Source organism: Brachypodium distachyon, chromosome 2, assembly GCF_000005505.3.
Source record: "Brachypodium distachyon strain Bd21 chromosome 2, Brachypodium_distachyon_v3.0, whole genome shotgun sequence".
Classification (NCBI taxonomy): Eukaryota; Viridiplantae; Streptophyta; class Magnoliopsida; order Poales; family Poaceae; genus Brachypodium; species Brachypodium distachyon.
This window is the reverse complement of record NC_016132.3, coordinates 5,154,609-5,173,866: the sequence shown is the minus strand read 5'-3', so window position 1 is coordinate 5,173,866 and position 19,258 is coordinate 5,154,609. Positions and strand designations below refer to the sequence as shown.

At 47.6% G+C, this 19,258-nt stretch overlaps 5 protein-coding genes across 5 annotated transcripts; 4 read left to right on the top strand and 1 right to left on the bottom strand.

The window, feature by feature from the left end:
• The first annotated feature begins 43 nt into the window (after positions 1 to 43).
• LOC100822009 lies at positions 44 to 1,012 on the top strand. Its single transcript, XM_003565367.4, has one exon. The coding sequence runs from the start codon at positions 267 to 269 to the stop codon at positions 759 to 761; it is 495 nt and encodes a 164-aa protein (XP_003565415.1). The 5' UTR covers positions 44 to 266; the 3' UTR covers positions 762 to 1,012.
• Positions 1,013 to 2,318: 1,306 nt separating this feature from the next.
• On the top strand, positions 2,319 to 3,335 carry LOC100845676 (heme-binding protein 2). The gene is made up of 2 exons (XM_003565360.4): positions 2,319 to 2,654; positions 2,778 to 3,335. Exons 1-2 carry the CDS (start codon positions 2,431 to 2,433, stop codon positions 3,214 to 3,216), a joined length of 663 nt encoding a protein of 220 aa, XP_003565408.1. The 5' UTR covers positions 2,319 to 2,430; the 3' UTR covers positions 3,217 to 3,335.
• Positions 3,336 to 4,331: 996 nt separating this feature from the next.
• On the top strand, positions 4,332 to 7,241 carry LOC100843247. Its single transcript, XM_010232305.2, has 4 exons — positions 4,332 to 4,733; positions 4,940 to 5,143; positions 6,036 to 6,617; positions 6,722 to 7,241. Exons 1-4 carry the CDS (start codon positions 4,448 to 4,450, stop codon positions 7,045 to 7,047), a joined length of 1,398 nt encoding a protein of 465 aa, XP_010230607.1. The 5' UTR covers positions 4,332 to 4,447; the 3' UTR covers positions 7,048 to 7,241.
• A 3,473-nt stretch (positions 7,242 to 10,714) lies between these two features.
• LOC100822837 (protein FAR1-RELATED SEQUENCE 5-like) lies at positions 10,715 to 13,395 on the top strand. The gene is made up of 6 exons (XM_010234711.1): positions 10,715 to 10,731; positions 10,828 to 10,954; positions 11,165 to 12,211; positions 12,652 to 12,951; positions 13,043 to 13,249; positions 13,336 to 13,395. The coding sequence occupies exons 1-6, from the start codon at positions 10,715 to 10,717 to the stop codon at positions 13,393 to 13,395; spliced, it is 1,758 nt and encodes a 585-aa protein (XP_010233013.1).
• A 2,211-nt stretch (positions 13,396 to 15,606) lies between these two features.
• Positions 15,607 to 17,356, bottom strand: LOC100822525. Its single transcript, XM_003565437.4, has 4 exons — positions 16,644 to 17,356; positions 16,404 to 16,520; positions 16,208 to 16,288; positions 15,607 to 16,091 (listed from the first exon to the last, which is right to left on the bottom strand). Exons 1-4 carry the CDS (start codon positions 17,145 to 17,147, stop codon positions 15,933 to 15,935), a joined length of 861 nt encoding a protein of 286 aa, XP_003565485.2. The 5' UTR covers positions 17,148 to 17,356; the 3' UTR covers positions 15,607 to 15,932.
• Positions 17,357 to 19,258: the final 1,902 nt, after the last annotated feature.

Sequence of the window (19,258 nt, the reverse complement as noted above, 5' to 3'; positions counted from 1 at the left end):
CCGCGCCATTAATAAACCCTCGCCTTAAATCCCCCTCCCAACCGTCTTCCTCCCCGACTCCGCCTTCTTCTATTCATCCCGGAACGGGAAGCACCAATCCAACTTCCTCCTATAAAATCCGCCTCTCCCCCAGCTTCCCCAATCCCACAAACCACCACAAGCCGTCAAATCTCGCTAGACCCAAAAAAAGCCCCGGCAACCGAAGTCGAGCTCGAGTTAAATCTGAGCTTACTTTCGAGGGGATCCAGCCAGCCAACCAAACCGAGATGGGGTCTCAGGCGATCGAGGCGAACAGGGAGGGCGCCGAGGTGTACCGCGGCGCGGCGCTGTGCCAGGAGAAGTCGGTGGAGCTGCTGGCGGAGACCAACATGCCGCTGGGCCTGCTGCCGCTGGCGGAGATGGAGGAGGTCGGCTACAACCGCGCCACGGGCTTCGTGTGGCTCCGCCAGAAGAAGGCGCTCACGCACACCTTCAAGCAGATCGGCCGCCAGGTCTCGTACGCCGCCGAGGTCACCGCCTACGTCGAGGACCGCAAGATGAAGCGCATGACCGGGGTCAAGACCAAGGAGCTCCTCATCTGGGTCTCGCTCTGCGACATGTACATCGACAAGGACGACCGCTCCAAGATCACCTTCAAGACGCCCTCCGGCCTCGGCAGGACCTACCCCGTCTCCGCCTTCGCCAAGGAGGGCGCCGCCGCCGACGGCAAGGCCAAGGCCCCCGCCGCCGCCAACGGCAGCGAGACCGCCGTCGCCAAGTAAGGAGGCCCACGTCTGCGAAGGTTGAAAGAGTGCTCCATGTTTATGCTTTCTCAATTGCTACTACTATTCCGGTAAAACTGTTCGTAATAAACAATTATTAAGTCTGTAATACTACTCGGCTCCGCTGGGTTGCCGAGGGCTGTATCATATAAATCGTCAGCTGCTTATTTTTATGTGCTGTGTACCAAAGAAGCGTGAAGCGATCGTGTGAATCTTTTGGTGTCACGAGGGGTACGTGACTACGTGTTTCAGATTTTATTCTGGGCTTCAAAAGTTCCTCTCCGCCTTTCCCCTTTCCAGACACAGGCCCACAGCCCACAGGGACAGTTGCTCGCTTCTCTGTATTTTTAAGTGATGTCACGTATGGGTAGATAAGTACAGCTATCAGCCCAGTTAATACAGGTCTGTGAGTGAAGTCACATACAGTAGTCAGATAAGTATAGTTGTCGACCAGTTAATGCAGTGTGCTATTCTCAAAAAAAAAGTTAATGCAGTGTGCTAGCTCGCCTCAAACGAAAAGGGTCTTAGGATGACTAAACGAGGCTTTACGTACTCCATCTGATTCTAAATTTTTTATGTGATTTTAGTATAAATTTGAACTAAAACCATGATAAAAATTTAGAATCGAAGTGAGTACAATTTTGATAAGACCTACAGCCAAAATTAATCCTTTCTGCACGATAACCGCCCGAGATCTTTCGCCACGATTGCTGTCAGATTAGTAGGTGTGAAGATCTTTTTGCTTAGCAAGAACAGACCTGATGTTGAGCACCAAAAGTAATGGGTTTTTTTACATTTCAAGCCGAGTTGAGCAAGCAACTTCGCTTTGACCGGCAAGCGTGTAAACATTGATATTATACTCCCAGCGACACCGATGTTACTTACCGAGGGGGTTTGTTTGGATGCCCCACACAGGCAGTCAGGCACATTCGTTGGTGAAGTCGAGAAGTCGAGAATGTTCCTGGCCGCGCTGCGCTGTTAAGGAAAGAAAAAGGAAAAAGAAAAAAAGAAAACTCCTGGTCCGTTGTAAAATTGATTCTTCAGCCGAGGTAAACTGATTCTTCAACGGTGTGACGACTGACGATGCAGAATTCGTCAATTCGTTTTCAGAAGCTTTAATCATCTGATGGCTACACAGAATTCCAGTGAAGGCTACGTGCACCAGTTTCTTTTGTTCACTGCACAACTTGTCCAGTTGAATCTACGCTAGTACGTCCGATTCTAAAGCAATTCGCTCGAATGTCTCTAGCATCCTCAAATTTCAGAGAAATCCAAAGGTAGAGTAGCAAAGAAGAACGAATTCGTCCCGTCATGCATGATGATCTACAGAATTCAGTGAATACGGTGCGGATGTGTACGCCGTACGCAGAAACCCGACCATCACGGCTTCACGGAGGAAATCTCAGAAACAGCCAAACGGTGGCGAGATGTTTCTGCTCTCTACGGTTGTGTTTCCCCTCCACGCTTCGCAGTCTCAATCCCCAAACTCGAACGATGAAGGCCAAGTGCTTGAACCCCATCGACGTGGAAGCACCGCCGCCGCGACCGTCCTGTGCCGAAGCGTGTATTTATCCCACCAACCAATCGATACCCAGAACCCCACAAATTCAATCACAACCCGCTCCGCTCCACAGCCTTCAGCTCTGCAAGCGAGGGAGATAAACAAACTATGGCGAGGCGGAGCGGCATGTTCCTCCTGATCGCCGCGGCCGCCCTGCTTGCCGCCGGCGCGGCCGTGCCGCCGTCGTGCGAGCGCAGCGAGTGCCCGGCGTACGACGTGGTCGACGCCGCCAACGGGTTCGAGATCCGGCGGTACAAGGACGCCATGTGGGCCTCCACCGCGCCCATCGAGGACATCTCCTTGGTCGCCGCCACCCGCTCCGGCTTCCTCCAGTAAGCAGCACGCCGCCTCTCCCTCCCACCATTGTTGCCATGTCACAACCTGGAACTTCTTGGGCTGGGCTTAATTCACCATGGGCCTGAGCTGAACACCTGTTGTCTTTTTCTCTGGGCCAGGCTTTTCAAGTACATCCAGGGGAAGAACGCGTACAACGCGACGATCGAGATGACGGCGCCGGTGCTGACGCGGGTGTCACCCAGCGACGGGCCCTTCTGCGCCTCCTCCTTCGTCGTCAGCTTCTACGTGCCGGAGAAGAACCAGGCGGACCCGCCGCCGGCCGAGGGCCTGAGCGTGCAGAGGTGGGCCGGCGCCAGGTACGCCGCCGTGCGCCGGTTCGGCGGCTTCGTGGCCGACTCCGACGTCGGCGAGCAGGCCGCGATGCTCGACGCCAGCCTGCAGGGGACCAGGTGGGCCGCCCCCGTGTCCGACGGCCGCAGGGCCGACGCGGCGACCGCGTACACCGTGGCGCAGTACAACTCGCCCTTCGAGTTCAGCGGCAGGGTCAACGAGATATGGATGCTCTTCGACGGCAACGACGCATCTTCTGACATGTAATGTGTGAGCTAGCTAGCTGCTGCACAAATTAGAGTGGCATGATCTTTAAGCTCCTGAGGCGACGAATAATGTTTAGCTTAAAAACTGCGAGTAAATAAAGTGCATCTTTTGGGGGGAAATGTTTGCAACTTGGTCACCAGGCTCGCGGTAAATTGATCTGCATGTTTTGTTTAGTTTTCAAATAAGATTTGGGAAGCTTTTTCTGATGATACGTATCCTATGACGTCCCTCGACCATCACACTGCCACTGCTGCTATTCGTTGCAACTGAACACACGGGAAGAATCGAACAGAGGTGGCCGAATCACTGATTTCGTATCGATCGTACTATGTTTGGCGACGTTGAATTCCTCCCAATCGTTTAACTAAACTATGGTTGAATGATTTATGATTGGATACTACAGTCGAGGCCATTTCCGAAGAAAAGAGAGGGGGTGTAGCCGAGGCAGAATGGAAGAGCAGATCTGGTAACCTTATCACAGTTGACCCTCTCTGCCTTCTGCACGCTCCGAACTACAGCACTGTAGTCCTTATGTCTCTAGTCTCAATGATTGTTTATTCACTTGATTCAGGGTTCGGACTCAGCAAGTGGAAGGTTCATCAAATATAGGCAGAGCTGTTAGCTTGCATGAAGTGACGAAAACATGGCAAAACCGCCCCATCGGCAACGCGAATCCACTCTGAAAAGTTCTTCGTATCAGAACATTAAGACCCGACAAATAATTCCTCTCGTGATTCAGCTAATCGCTGAAATAAATGTGAAATCCATCACTGGACGCTGGCGCCCGGCGGCAGTGCAATAGCTCGTGGTCAAAGCAGGGGAGGCCGTGGAGGAACAGCCACTTCAACGACTGGCCTCTTGCTCTAGCCTCTAGGACCACCGTCACCGACTCACCGCAATTCTTGCAGGATTATGCGGCTCGTCGCTGGCCGTTGCATGCGGGCATAGCCGCTTGTGCCCGCGGAGAGGGCAGGCCCGCGCGGCTTGTAGCTTGTTGTACCCCTAATTTGAACCCCTCCGCAACGCAAGGATCGCGGGGAGGACTGACGGAACCTCGTTCTTTTTCCCCCTCCGTTATACACGCACACGATCCGATCATGACTCAAAAGGTCAAAACAACCACACGCCACGCTCCCGGTGCACTCGTAGCGGTTGCAGCGTGCGACCCGCCACTCTACCCGCGCGCCCGTTGCCAAGGCAAGGCATAGCAAGTGATGTGATCTGAGACGCGATGGGGTGGTTGCGGATGCGGGTGCGGAGTCCCCCGTTGCTGCAGTCCAAGCTGCTCTGCCTCTCCCTGCTCTACCTCCTCACCACGCTCCCGCTCGCGCTCTACGTCTCCTTCTCCGACCCCTCCCGCTGCCCTCTCCTCCACCTCCTCATCCCTTCTTCCTCCTCCGCCTCCTCCTCGACGACGACGAAGACGAAGCTCTTCCACTACCCGCGCGACTACGGCGAGCACAAGCACGCGCTCCCCGCCCCGCGCGCGCTCTGCTCCGACCCCGCCGTCTTCTCAGGTCCCCCTCCTCGTCTCTTGGTGGCTCCTTCACCTTTTCTCCATCTTCCATTTTGGACTTGTTGTTCCTTTCCTTTTACTACATTTCTAATCTATTGACGTACGTATGCGAGCAAGAAAGACGGTGGTACTGTTTCATTCCGTTTCTGACGGATCGATCATGTTGATCTGGAAAAGTGATCCGCGAATCTTTGCTTCTTGGAGCAGACTACAGGACTGTTTTGGAAGGGATCAATGGCCTCTGCCGCGGCAACCTCTCGGCGTCCCCCGCGTTGCGGTACCAGAACGGCAGGAAGGGCTCGTTTGCCGGAAATCTGTCCACCGAGGAACGGAGATCGTTCTTCGGTCGCACGGACGGTGCGGTGGAAATCCCCTGTGGGTTCTTCAAGGAGTTCCCCGTGACACAAGCAGGTGAGCTCTTCCACCTCATTAACATTTGCACACTCCCTCCGTCCCATATTACATGTCTCAAATTTTCTTAAACATAGATGTATCTATAACTAAAAAACATCTAGATACATGTAATATTTTGACATTTAATATGGGACGGAGGGGTATATATTACGGAGTAATAATTATTCGGAATGTCCTTGTAGCGCAATATTTCTCTCCATGATTCATGATAATCCCTCGAGGCGCATAGCATACACCATTCGTTTTGTTTTCATGTTTTTTTTTCTTTTTGCCCTACAAGTCAACTGCATTAACGCATCATGTGGTCTTTTGTAATCAGACAAGTTTGAGCCTCAAATGTGTTTAGTAAATGATACAGGTTTCGTCCCTCAAAAGATTGCAAAGTTCTTTAAATAACATGTCACTGCCAATGATTTCGCACACGTGGTAGCCATTCACCATGCAAAGTAACCAGAAATATCTGGAGCAGTTAAGGAAAAATGTAGAAAAATAGAAATCCTCACACCAGAAAATCCACCAATTTTGATTTTCTTGATATGCATATTCCTTAGTACTACATGTGAATTTTCTTGATTTTCCTTGTTTTAAAGGATAATTATGATCTCTTTTCCTGGTTCTCTTTTCTTTCTTTTTTGATTCCAGATCCCTTAAAAAGTTGGAGTTTCCGCTAAAAGAGCGAAATTTGGTCTGTTACGTGCGTGAATGAAAGCACCTCCATGCCATTGAAAAATGTGTTGCGACGGTTCCGAATAAAAAAGATGTCTTGCAACGATCTAAGAGTCAAAACAATTCTGATTTACATCTCAATTTCCTTCTGATTTTCAATTTCAGAAAGCAAATAAGCAATACTCCCAAAGTGTGCTACTTCAACGTTGATGATTTGTTTCAGACAGACTGGCCATGGAGAGCTGCAGAGGCGTGGTGGTGGCCTCGGCGATCCTGAACGACCACGACAAGGTCCGGCAGCCCAAGGGGCTCGGCTCCGCGACGCTCAAGACGGCTTGCTTCTTCATGTTCGTCGACGACCGTACCCACGGGGTCCTCACTAGCCACGGCATCCTGAAACCAGACGACCCTCTCGCACCGTCCAGCACGGTCGTCGGCGCGTGGCGCGTGGTGAAGCTGCAGCAGGAAAAGCTCCCCTACGAGAGCCCCGCCATGAACGGCGTCGTGGTGAAGCACCTGCTGCACAGGCTGTTCCCCAACGCCAGGTTCAGCGTGTGGGTGGACGGGAAGATGCAGCTGACGGTGGACCCGCTGCTGCTGGTGCACTCGCTGCTCCTCCTGGGCAAGCAGGGCGCCGACATGGCCGTCTCCAAGCACCCGTTCAACCTCCACACCATGGAGGAGGCCATCGCCACGGCGCGGTGGCATAAATGGGGCGACGCCGACGCCATCCGGGCGCAGATGGAGACCTACTGCCGCAACGGCCTCTCGCCATGGTCCCCCAGCAAGCTCCCCTATCCTTCAGGCATGCACTTGAGAATCGATCGAGAAAGAGACAGAATTGCTTCCTCTGCATGCGTTTCTCGTTCGATTCTGATTCGTTTGTCGTTTGCCTTGGCGGTGTCACAGATGTGCCGGACACGGCGATCATCATCAGGAGGCACGGCTCGGCCAGCGACCACTTCTCCTGCCTGCTGTTCAACGAGCTAGAGGCGTTCAACCCGCGGGACCAGCTCGCGTTCGCCTACGTCCGGGACCAGATGAGCCCCAGGGTGAGGATCAACATGTTCGAGGCCGAGGTGTTGGAGCACATCGCCGTCGAGTACCGGCACAACCTGAAGCGCGGCAACGGCGGGAGGAAGCAGGGGATCGCCAGGATGGCGTCCTCACGAGACATCACGGGGAGCAGCTGCGAGAAGTACCTTATGAAGATGTGGGGGGAGCCAACTGAATAAGGTGTATGAAAAATGCAGCATTTCATTCGTTTATTTTTGTCCGAAGATTGCGTTTCCGTAAATACATATTGTAGGAACTGAGAGAGTATATATTAGTATTTGCTTGGTTTTAGTAATCACAGAATGCAAATTCAGTGTTCCACTGTCTCCTTTTCCAGTTCTAAATATATTACCGGGACAAATTTTCTTATGTATCTAAGTAGGGGATCCCCAGTGTCCTATTTTCCTGCCCTCCCGTGAGTCCACGTCATCCACTCACCTTAATCTTCCACTCTGTGCGTGCATCGTTTAACTTGGATGTAAGTTTCCTGTGAGAGTCTTAGCAAGCTTTTGGTCCAAAGTTATTTCCATAGAAAATTCTTTCTCACACTTCTGAGCAGAGAGAGCTGCGGGTACTTGAAGATGATTTTCTTGTTGTTGCTCTTAATTTTGCAGCACATATCCTAGTTTCAACTGTGCTCTTCGGATCATGTTGTTTGTCTTTGATCAAACTTTTTTTTTGTTGGATGTAATTTCTGGGCTTTATTCGTATAGTAGATCTGTTTTCATGACAGTTGTGGAAAGAAAATCCTAAAAGAGGGCGTAGAACGAAAATGCTTTTCAGGTCCCGATCGACTGACCTCCATTTATCCTGCACGCAGAAGTCTCATCGAGATCCAGCTTGTTCGGACCCCGCGCGTTTGTATTCGGCCGGCCCACCCAGTATTCCTGCGTATCCTTTCCCTCCCCAACGGTAGCATGACCCATCCAAAGTGGCACCACTAGTCAAAACATTAACAACATTCTAGATGCTGATTGGGGGGGGGGGGGGGGGGGGGGCGAGCGCCCTACGCTGTCAGTGGAGGGGGGCTCTGGCCCCCTTCGGGACATACTGTATAACTTTATGTGAGTTTGTTTTTCGGTGTTTCTGATTACATCGTAAATAGTTATGGAACGTAACTTGTGTCACTACATAACAAAAACTACAACTTTTGTTGCAAAAGTGTTTTATAGTGGTGCCGGAATGTACCGGCGCATCCTCCTTCCTCTCGATTGGTGCTGCCAGATAGTTGCGTCAGACCGTATCCAGTATACTACCTGTATTTCTTCTTTTCCGCAGCTCGGCGTTTTGTGGGCCGTGCGTGGGGCTGCCGAGAACCAAAACTACTCCCGTCTCTTTCCTCCTCAGTGGGTCCCATCTTCAGTTATCTGCGCCCGAACAAATTAACATGTTGGGAGCGGGGAGCCGGGGAGACACAGCTGGACCTGGCGGCCCTCCTTGATGGATTTCATTTTCAACTTTGTACCTAGGCGTTGGTGGTTTCTATAAATTATTTGAAAGTTCAAATGAAGTCCGAATCCAATGAAATTTTGAGAGTTGGTTTAGGATGGTGTTATCCAGTTCCAGTAAAAGTTTCAATTATTTTGAAGCAAGTTAGAAAATCTGGAATTTATGTGATTTCGAAAATGGTTTAATTAAGTATTTAAGTAATTCTGCTTGATTTGAAATTTTGAGGGGGATCAAACTCTATATATATACTTAATTCGCTTGTACACAAAGTTTCAGGTCAACAATTTGTGGCGCAGGATTTTGAGGAAATTGATGAAATGTCATTATGCCGCGCTAGCCACGCGTCGTCACCTACCGGTGGCATGCCGTGCTAGCCACGCGCCGCCTTGTGTTGCCCAACATACCATTTGTATATCAATTTTCGGGTCATTACACTGAGGTTCTCAAATTTGTCGAAATACCATTTGTATATCATACACAACATACCAATGAAATATACCATTCATATACCACAAACCAAATAAATATACCATTCATACATCATGTACCAATAAAATATACCAGTGAGATACCGTCGTAATATCATATACCATTTGTATATCATATAACACCGTAATATCATATACCACGTACCAATGAAATATATCATTCATATACCATGTACCAATAAAATATACCAGTGAGATACCGACGTAATATCATGTACCATACGAATGTAGTATACCATTTTTATATCATATAACACCGTAATATCATATACCGCATACCAATGAAATATACCATTCATATACCACATACCAAATAAATATACCATTCATATACCATGTACTAATGAAATATACTAGCGAGATACCACTTAATTTCATATACCACAAACCAATGAAGAAAATAATATCTTCAACCTTGTCCCGTCGACTTAAAACTTTTTGGACAAGCTCACATATATATAGTTCGAGCCTCTACAAAATTTCAAGTTAAGCTGGATTACTTTAATACCCTTTTTGAATTAAAGGATTTTCGAGGTCACATAAATCCCTGAATTTCAAACTTGCTCCAAAATAATTGAGAATTTTACTGGAGGTGGATAACACCATCAGAAACCAACCCTCAAAATTTCATTGGATTCGGACTTCATTTGGACTTTCAAATTATTTGTAGAAACCACCGAACGTGTAAGTACAAAGTTGAAAACGAAATCAATCAGGTGACCCCACATGTCATAATCTCACGTCTAACTTATTCTCTTTCTCAGTTCTCTTCTTCTCTCCGCAGCATGACACGCGCCGGAACTTAAACCGCATCGCCACTGCCTGACATCGCTCGCCATAGTGTGTGCCGAGGCCTGCCCATCTACTCGCATTGCGCACTCCAGCGGAGATGTCAGCCACGGATCCCGCCGGATTTGGAGAACAACGCGGCGGCGGCGCACTCCGGCGGCGCGGCTCGCGATCTTGGGAAGAACGGCACAACGACGCACTACGGGAAAGTAATTGGGGCAGCAATGGATCCGGGGAAGAACTGCGTGGCGGCTCGGTCCAGTGGCTCGCGACTATTGGGAAGAACGGCACAACAGCGCACTGCGGGAAAGAAATTGGGGCGGAAATGGATCCGGGGAAGAACAGCATGGCGGCGCGTCGATGAAGCCCCCTGCGGCAGTGGCATAGGTGGCGACGATGCTAGGCACCTCCGGCGATAGGAGGGAGGGAACAACGCGATGGCGGACAGGCGGAGGGAGACTGGGAGAGAGATGACAGTACGATGGAAACCAGCCAAAATATCTGCTCCGTGAAGGACAGCGACAAACTCGAGTGGGCCCAGTAGCAACAAGTACGATACACAACTGAAATACCGACTGGGGCGTGCGTTGATTTCATAGCGCTCATGGGGACCCGGATCGTCTAACGTGAAAAAAGAAAGTCAGACGTTTGGCCTAATATCTGCCGTTGGCTGCACGTGAAATACATCCAACGAGTCTGGCGAGTCCTTGATTGTTCTCGGTCGATGGCGCGCAAACAAAGAGCTCCACAGCGCGCGAAATCCTTAAATGGCTCTTTGCCTTCTTGTTTTTCTGGCGCCAAAACAAAAACGTGGTTGATCATCTAAACTTGGACGGCGGAAGAAGCCGACGGCTCAGAGCACCGCACGTCGTCGCCGCCGCCGCACTGCGCTCCGTTGTTACTGCCGTCGTTGTAGACCTGTAGTTGCTGTCAACTGCTCTCGATCTCCAATAAGGTAAACGACGATGAGATCGTTGGCTTTTCTTTTTCTCATCTTCTTCCTTGGACTTCCTTCTTCCTCTCACCTTGTTTCCTACTCTTGCTTGTTTTCTTCGTCGGACCAGTACATCGAATTGTTAAAACCATTATGGATAGCGAGATCAACGAGGAAAAGCAGGCCATGGCCGGTTTGAACAGGTAAGTGACGAGCATTTACTAATTTTCAGGCAAAAAGTTCGCACTCAGCTAAATATTGGTTATTGATTTACTATTTTTTATTTTACTATTGTACAGAACAAATGACATACCAAGTTGGGTACCACAAATTGGCATGAAATTCAACACTTTGGATGAGGCTTGGTATTTTTGGCAGCATTACGGGGTTAGGATTGGGTTTGGTGTCAGGAAGAGATACTCAAATGTAAGCAAGTTTGATGGAACAATTACTTCAAGCAGATTTGTGTGTCGTAAAGAGGGTCTTCGGGCAAAAGACAAAAGAGATAAGCACATTAAGCAACCTTGAGCAGACATTAGGACCAATTGCCAAGTTCGTATGAGTCTTATAATAGACCGAGAACTTGGAAATTATGAAGTTTATGATCTTGATCTTGTACACAACCACATGTTGCAGCTGCAAGAAACATGCCACCTCATGCCATCACAGCGAAAAATATCTGAAATTCAAGTTATCGAGATTGACATTGCTGATGATTCAGGCATTCAGCCCAAAGTTGCACATGAGGCAGCTAGCCGGCGAGTTAGTGGATCATCCTTTATTACCTATACTCGCCAGGATCACAAAAATTACTTGCGTACCAAGCGCCAAAGGGAGCTAGCATATGGTGAAGCAGGGAGTATGTTGAAGTATTTTCAAGATAGAATTGCTGAGAACACATCATTCCAATATGCCATACAATTGGACTGTGAAGAGCAGATCACAGATATATTTTGGGCTGATGCTAAGATGATAATTGATTATGCTAATTTCGGTGATGTTGTAACTTTTGACACTACTTTTGGAACAAATAAAGAACATAGGCCGTTTGGTGTATTTGTTGGGTTCAACCATTTCAGAGAAACAATTATTTTTGGTGCTTGCCTTTTGTATGATGAAACATTTGATTCTTTCAAATGGCTTTTTGAAACGTTTGTGTCAATTCATAATCAGAGGCACCCTAGAACCATCTATACAGATCAAGATGCTGCAATGGGAAAGGCAGTGGAGCATGTATTTTCAACAACACAACATGGGTTATGCACTTTTCACATAATGCAAAATGCTGTGAAACATCTATCTCGTCACAGGGAGAAGGAAGAGGAAGAGGAAGAGGAAGAGGATGATGGGTCAAATATTCTTGCAGATTTCAGTGCTTGCATGTTCGAGTATGAGGACAAGGCAAAATTTGAGGAAGCTTTTGACATCATGAGAACTAAAGTAGAGAAGCATACTTGGTTTGATAGCATCTATAAGGTGAAAGAGAAGTGGGCTGAATGTTATATGAGAGATGCTTTTACCTTGGGAATGAGAAGTACACAACTAAGTGAAAGCTTGAACAATGACCTCAAGCATCATTTGAAAGCAAATCTTGATGTGATTCGTTTTTTCAAGCATTTTGAAAGAGCTGTGCAAGGGAAACGAGACATTGAGTTGGATTCAGAGTTTGAGTCAAAGGAACTAGTACCTCGGATCAAAATGAGAACACCCATGCGGTCCAGGCAAGTCAAATTTACACTCCTGGTATATTTGAATGTTTCCAAACAGAATATGAGAGATCTATGGCAGCCTGCACTAAACAACTGAATGCAGACTACGAGTTTGCTGTAACAATTAGTAGTCCTTTTGTAGACCCAACATACGAAGAAGAATGCAAAGTTATTGGCAATCCATTTGAACAAAGGGCATCATGCAGTTGTGGACAATTTGAGAGAGCAGGGATATTATGTGCACATGCCCTGCGGGTTCTTGATTTGATGAGTATCAAGTTAATACCAACACATTATATTTTGAAGCGATGGACTCGGGAAGCACGGTCCAGAACTATTCAGGACAGAAGCGGAAGGAATGTTATTGAGAATCCAAAGTTGGATGCTGTTTGGCGCTACAAATTTCTTCAACAGAAATTTTCAAACTTGACCACTAAGGTAGCTGGTTCCCAAGAATGCTGTATTTTACTTGAGAATGCACTTGATACTGTTGGTAAGGAGGTTGAGGCTAGAATGAAAAACGGAAGTGAAAGTAAAGACAATGAAGGATGTGATACGCAAGTGATGCCTGAATCAAATGAACTTTTATCAGCTGCACGCCTAAAGAAAAAATCTCCAAAGAAGAAAACTGCAAAGAGAAAGCTAAGTTGGGTTGACAAGTTTCACAAGAAAAGGAAGACAGGACGAGCTACTGGATCACAAGAGTTACCAAAGGTGCAACAAAGTAATTACTTACATTTTATTGGTTTTCCACATATATAGAATAATAATTTGCTAGAATTCTTATGCTCTATTTGGTTTGCAGCAACAAGAAAATAGGAGGAAAACTTCCCAGCGGCAACATAATGATAGGAGGAAAAAAACCCAGCAACAAGAAAATAGACCAAAAACTTCCCAGCAAGAGGAAAACAGAATGGAGACATCACAAAGTCAATCAGAGAGTGGTCTTGGGAGCATTCTGAATGATTCTGAAGGTCATGGATTCCTTACAAGTTTCACTGATTTGCTGACGGTATATTTTAATTACCAAGAGTTTTGAGCTACTATAGTAAATCATGTTTCATTGTTCTAAAATATCAATTGTTTTTAACCCTGCAGGTTGGGAGTGTCGACATTGATGCAGAAGAATTTTTTCTGTCACATGGCAAACTTCAGTAGTTAGTTTTGACTTTTAGTTTGTCTGTAGTTGCATGCTTCAGTTAAGAAAAGACATTGGCCGTGATGTATGCTTCAGTTTAAACCTGAACCCAGTACCAAATCATCCAGATTTCGCATGCATGTTTTACTTTAAATCTGAACTGAGTTCACTTGTTATGATATCTTCTGCGAGCAAGAGAGCAACGAGAATTTGTTTTTACCTATTATACTCTGATTTTGGGCCGCAACTTGTATTTTGCACGCAGCTGTTACTCTCGTATCTGGGAGACTCGAATTGGAATCGCTAGGCTCGTTGGATGGATTTCACGTGCAGCCAACTGCGGATATTAGGCCAAAAGTCAGTTATGACTTCCCTCTTTCACGTTAGACGATCCGGGTCCCGCTAATGGACGGTTCGTAGGGTGTGACACCGCTACAATCGCCGGTTTGAACTTTTGTTATGTAGTTGATGTAAAAGGTGGTGTAAACAAATAAAAATGATAGGCTGTTTATCTCTGTTCAGTGCAAACCTCGAGTTTAACATGTTCATTTACAATCTTTCTGAATGTAATTGAGAAATGATTATGGAAAATTTCCATTTGACTATATTTTTTATTTTTTCTAATGACACTAACTTTTGTTGATCTATTATTATCAGGTCACACTCTAATAGCCACGAAGGAAATGACACCTGTTGTGGCTTTGGTTATTCTCACATCAGCCACATCTGCAAGCTCGAGTAGGGACTATTACTGTGTCGGCGTGAACTATACAATTCCCATCAGTTACTAGCAAAACATCTCCTTCAAGAGAACTTCCCAAGCCAGTATCATCCTCGCCTTCCTTGTCTTACGGTCAAGTTATCAATTCAATAGCAAGATGTATGCCCCGACATTGTCGTGCTGATACAAAAGCATCTACACACAAGAGATCTAACGCAAGCCTCCGAGGATAGACGACTAGTATGCTCATTTTGGAACAGGGCTTACATGTACTTGAATCGTGCACTCTTGCACTCGTTGAGGAGGACATCCTGTCTCGAGATTACCGATTGATCAAATGGGCCATTAAGGCCTATGGTCCTCAGCTGGCTCTCAGTGCACGTTGATGAGATGATCCATTCGTTGGTAATGAACGCAACAGATGCTCCTAAAAATGTTTTCCATCGGACTTAAGGATTTAGATGAAGATGAACACAAGCTACCTAAATTGTTAGCTGCTCATTGTCAAGCCTAATGGGGAGATTTGATGGTTATACTTGATTTTGGTGAGTGTGAGTGGAGATCTGCACTATAATTAATACAAGTGGACAATTTGCCAAAAAAAATTATACAAGCGTACAAGAAGTTACCACGTTTGTGCATGTAAGCTAAAAATATGTGCTCCGTTGCTATTATTATTTTTAGAAAAGAGGCTATCGCCCTGCTTTAGTAGCTGTTGATATTGATTTTAAAAGTTGTGATTAAAATATTAAAGAACACATACAACAACGATAGCGCATACAAGTATATTGCCGGCCATGTCCAACCGTACTCGATCCATCGGGATGTTGTACTCACTCAGGCATGTACAACGATGTGGAACAGCCATGGTTGGCCATGTACACGACGTCCTAGCCACGAAGGACACATCACAAGTTTCCATGCATCTAACACAAGGAAAGACAAAAAAAAAATTAGGCCTGCGGGTGGGTGGGGGGACCGGCATCATTTGAAAGAAGAATATGCCCCACCCATACACAGCGGCACCGCGACGCCACGTGAGATCAAAACCGTCTTAACCTGTGCTTTGGTATGAAAACAGACGAGTAGATTTTTTTAAACCCTTCGGTCTGAAATTCGCTTCCAATGGGAGTCGAACCGAGTACGAGAGGGATGCTACTAGAAACTCTAGACATTACGCTAGAAGCCCGTTCACTACAAGGAGAGACACTTGCCTGAATCCGAACTTGGCAAGACCAACATGTAAATGGAAAACCAGACAAAGCACACGCTGACCACAATCCGTCGAAACATCCAATACACCTCAGCGTTTCCATGAACGAAACAGGGGTCACCAGGATGGCGTCCTCACGGACATCATAGGGAGCAGCTGCGAGAAGTACCTTTATGAAGATGCGGGGGGAGGCTACTGAATAAGGTATATGAAAAATGCAGCATTTCTTCACTTATTTTGGTCCGAAGATTGCATCTCTGTGAATATTTTGAAGGGACCTTTGGAAAAATACTCTTATTTTCTTGGTTAAAAATCACTAGTGAATAAGGTGCATACAAATTCAGTATTCCATCGTCTCCTTTTTCAGTTCTGAATATACTGCCGGCATGATTTTCTAAACACAACTAGCCGAATATAAATTTCGGTAAGTAATTACAATATGAAACATATAACACTTTTTTTTGGAAACACAAACAAATAGGGCTTGGTGAGTACATTTCGGTCACAAGCATGGAAGCAACTTCACACGCAACTACGCTGTTAAGACACAACGAAGACCAGAAACTTCAACACTCAACACTCAACAGAAAGCTTTGGCTTCAGGCAAGCACTGTATCAGGTGGTCAGGCGCTGGACTCCGTTGCTCCCTTGGCTAACTCGTACTTGTTCTTGAATTCTTTCCAGGCGTCCATGGCGTTCTTGGACATCTTCTCGATTTCATCAGCGGTGGCCGTTTCCGGAGACAGCATGGTCTCCACTGCCATCATCATGTTAATGACAGCCTGGGCAAAACAGTACATATTATTCAGAAATGAGCACTCAGAAGAAGAAAAGTTGAGTTGAGAAATTGATCACATGCACGATCGATGTGCAGGAGCAGTAAGAAGACAGTCATTACCAAATGTAGGTATGGCCTCGAGTCACGTTGGTAGCGCCCCGTCAGTTGCTGGCAAACTTCTTTTGCCCTTTGCCACTCTCTCTGTACATGATTAAACAGAGTGCTGACTCGAGGGATTAATATTGCTAGCTAAATGGAGCAGATAACCGTATAACAAGCACAATAAAACGGAAGACCTAGGGTGAGAAGAGCTGACCTGGTTGACGAGCACATCAGTGAGCAGCAGGCCGAGGTCGAGCTTCCTTTCCGAGTCGCGGGACGCCGCCCACTCCTTCTGCAGCAGGCTCGTCAGCTTTCCCCTGTCGCCGATGTGCTGCGCCATGGCATAAACAGAAGCTCCAACTCATTTTCACGTAATGTGCGTTGTATAATAGTCGCATTTGAGGCACGATCTTGATTACGAGTAGATTGAGTAACTGGGAAAGATGAAAGAGACCTCCTTGGTGACTTGCTCAAAGACGAGGTCCGTGAGGGTGGCGCGGTCCCTGGGCGCGTCCTCGCGCCGGAACAGCGAGTCCGAGAGCGCGTCCACGCTCGTCCTCACGCCGGGCACCGCCGCCGGGATACCGGCGCCGCCCCGCTCCGCCCCGTCCGCGACGGCATTGAGCGTGCACATCAAAGCGGCCGGCTGCACGAGGGCGGTCCCGGCGCCCCCGCCGCCGCGCCAGGGCGGCGCCGCCCACGACGCGCTGCCCAATGCCAGAGCGAGCGCCACGCCGGCGCCCACCCTCAGCGCGGTCGTCCTGGGCAGCGCTGCCTGGGGCTCTGGCTCCGGCTCCGGCGCCCTTGAATGCGCGCGCACGGCGCGAGCCCTCAGGCGTCCTGGCTGCAGCAGCGACAGGGACGGCGACGTGCTGGCACGGCGCGGGGAAGCCGTCGACGGAGCGGCATGCGCTCTGGTCGCCATCGCGTGAGATGGTGTGCAGAGCGAGGATTCCATGTGCTAGGTTGGTCTCTCAGCGCGGCTGACGGCTGCAATCTGGGTGGGGTTCAGGGATCGTCTTGGTGATCCGGCGTTATGTTCGTTCCGTTTCACTAATTTGCTTTTAGGATGTGTTGTGGCACCATGATCTCTGCATGCACGCATGGCGCTTTGGTGACTTTGCGACTTTTGCTGCCGCAAGCAAGGCATCCAGTGCGCTCTTCCTTTCGAAACTAATCAGCCAGGGCTAGAGCCTAGATGCTCAACCCCGTGCTGCAACTAATTCAAACCTCACTACCTTGTGGAAGACAAACTAGCTCAAGTATATAGGTGCTACCATTTCCAAAAGTGCAAGCGCTGCAATCTAACAACTGGAATAATGCATGGAACTGTGCGCTTACTTTGCAGAAAGCTGCCCATGTCCTCCAGAATCTCTCTGAGATTTTCCGGATTGAAGCGGGCAGTGCTGAATGTGTTGCAGCGATACTAACGTGGCAGATGAACTTCCATATTTACCTACATCTTCAGCATGAGGAAAAAAAAATCAGAGTCTCGATGAGCCTTGGGAATGAACGTGGAATCGGCATAATTCTCTCGTGCGCTCAATTTTCCTAATCTTGGGCCTTCAGGAATTGTTGCTCCGTGGACAAGCAAAGTATTGTTTACCCATTTGGAGCGGCCCATAGTGAATGAAGCTCTACGGGATTGGTCTTTGTCGGAGCCCAGCCCATGCTTCGACTTATCTGATCCAAAAATGTTGGGCTTTTCGATGCCATCATCAGAATCAGAGCTGCCTGGTTTCCATCACGGCGGCAACTGTTCGGTAGGAAAAATCCAGGATCACAATGCCATTTCCATTCGAACCCTCCACGATTATGTTTGCACCAAAGTTTGTTTGACTGAAAGACAATAAGATCAAAGGAATATTTTCAAAAGGTTTGAGTGGATGCTAAATTTTCTATAAATGTAGAGCGAGGAATCAAAAGAAATCCTATAGGATTCAACCTATGGATCAAACAATCGATGTAGAAAAAATAAGAATTGAGTATAAGAATTTCAATCCTTTCCTAAAGAAAATTCTTTGAATGAAGGAGGCCTGAATGTGCTTCACGTGGCCGTTGCGACGAGGGCTTAGTTCATGATTATCAATGCTGAATCAAAGCTCCCAGCTAGAGAGCATGTTGTGTCAATGACATCTAACAGTAATTTCAGTGACAGTCTTCTTCTGAAAGTATGCGTAGAGCATGTCTTGTAGTACTTTTTTTAGATGATCACGGACAAAAGCTCCTGGTTCCAACTTCCGTTGAAACCTGGAGTGAAACAAACATACCTTCAGGTCAAGCAGTTCTAGAAATTTAAGACTGCAACAAAAAGGAAGATCTTTTCTTTTTAAAGGAAACTACGAACGCAGCCACACCACTTTTAATTAAATGAAAGAATGAGATGCAAGGATTACAACGGCAGCAAATGTCAAAAGAAACACAAGAAAAACCTAGGATCTCGATACATGCCAATTAAAGAAGAAATGCACAACAAGGCGCACCGACGATGTAGTCAAAAGGCATCGATCTGCCGAGTCTAGACACTATGTCATCGCCGTAGCTGAAGGGCAGCACACAACCGAGGCCTCGCCACGACACTTACAATACGAAGTCGGCATAGTCGAAGGGCCATTTGCCGCCAAGACCCACCACGACGCCGATGTGACGCAGATGGAATCGAAGGATGACTCATAGCCGAGATGCAACCTCCACAGTCTTGTAGATGGCATAGTCGAAGGGGCATGCGCCACCGAGACCCGCTGCGACGAAAATGTGTCCCCGATGAAGTCGAAGGGCAAGTCACAACCGAGATCATACCTAAGAGCAATGATATAATTGGTAGCTGGGTCGGCTAATAGCAAAATGTGTGATGTCGTGTCGATGACACCGAAGAGCAAATTAAACCGGCAACTCTCTTGTGGTCAACCAAGGGATCGATGTAATTTTTTTGCTCCCTTGCGGCAGTACTCCGTTCTAGAGTTTCTGAATCAAAGCGCATCTTAAGTTCTTAACCAGCACGTCTGGTAGCAGGAAATGTCGGTGACCCATGACTAAATGCCAACGGTAGAAACTGAGAAAGTACAGGTC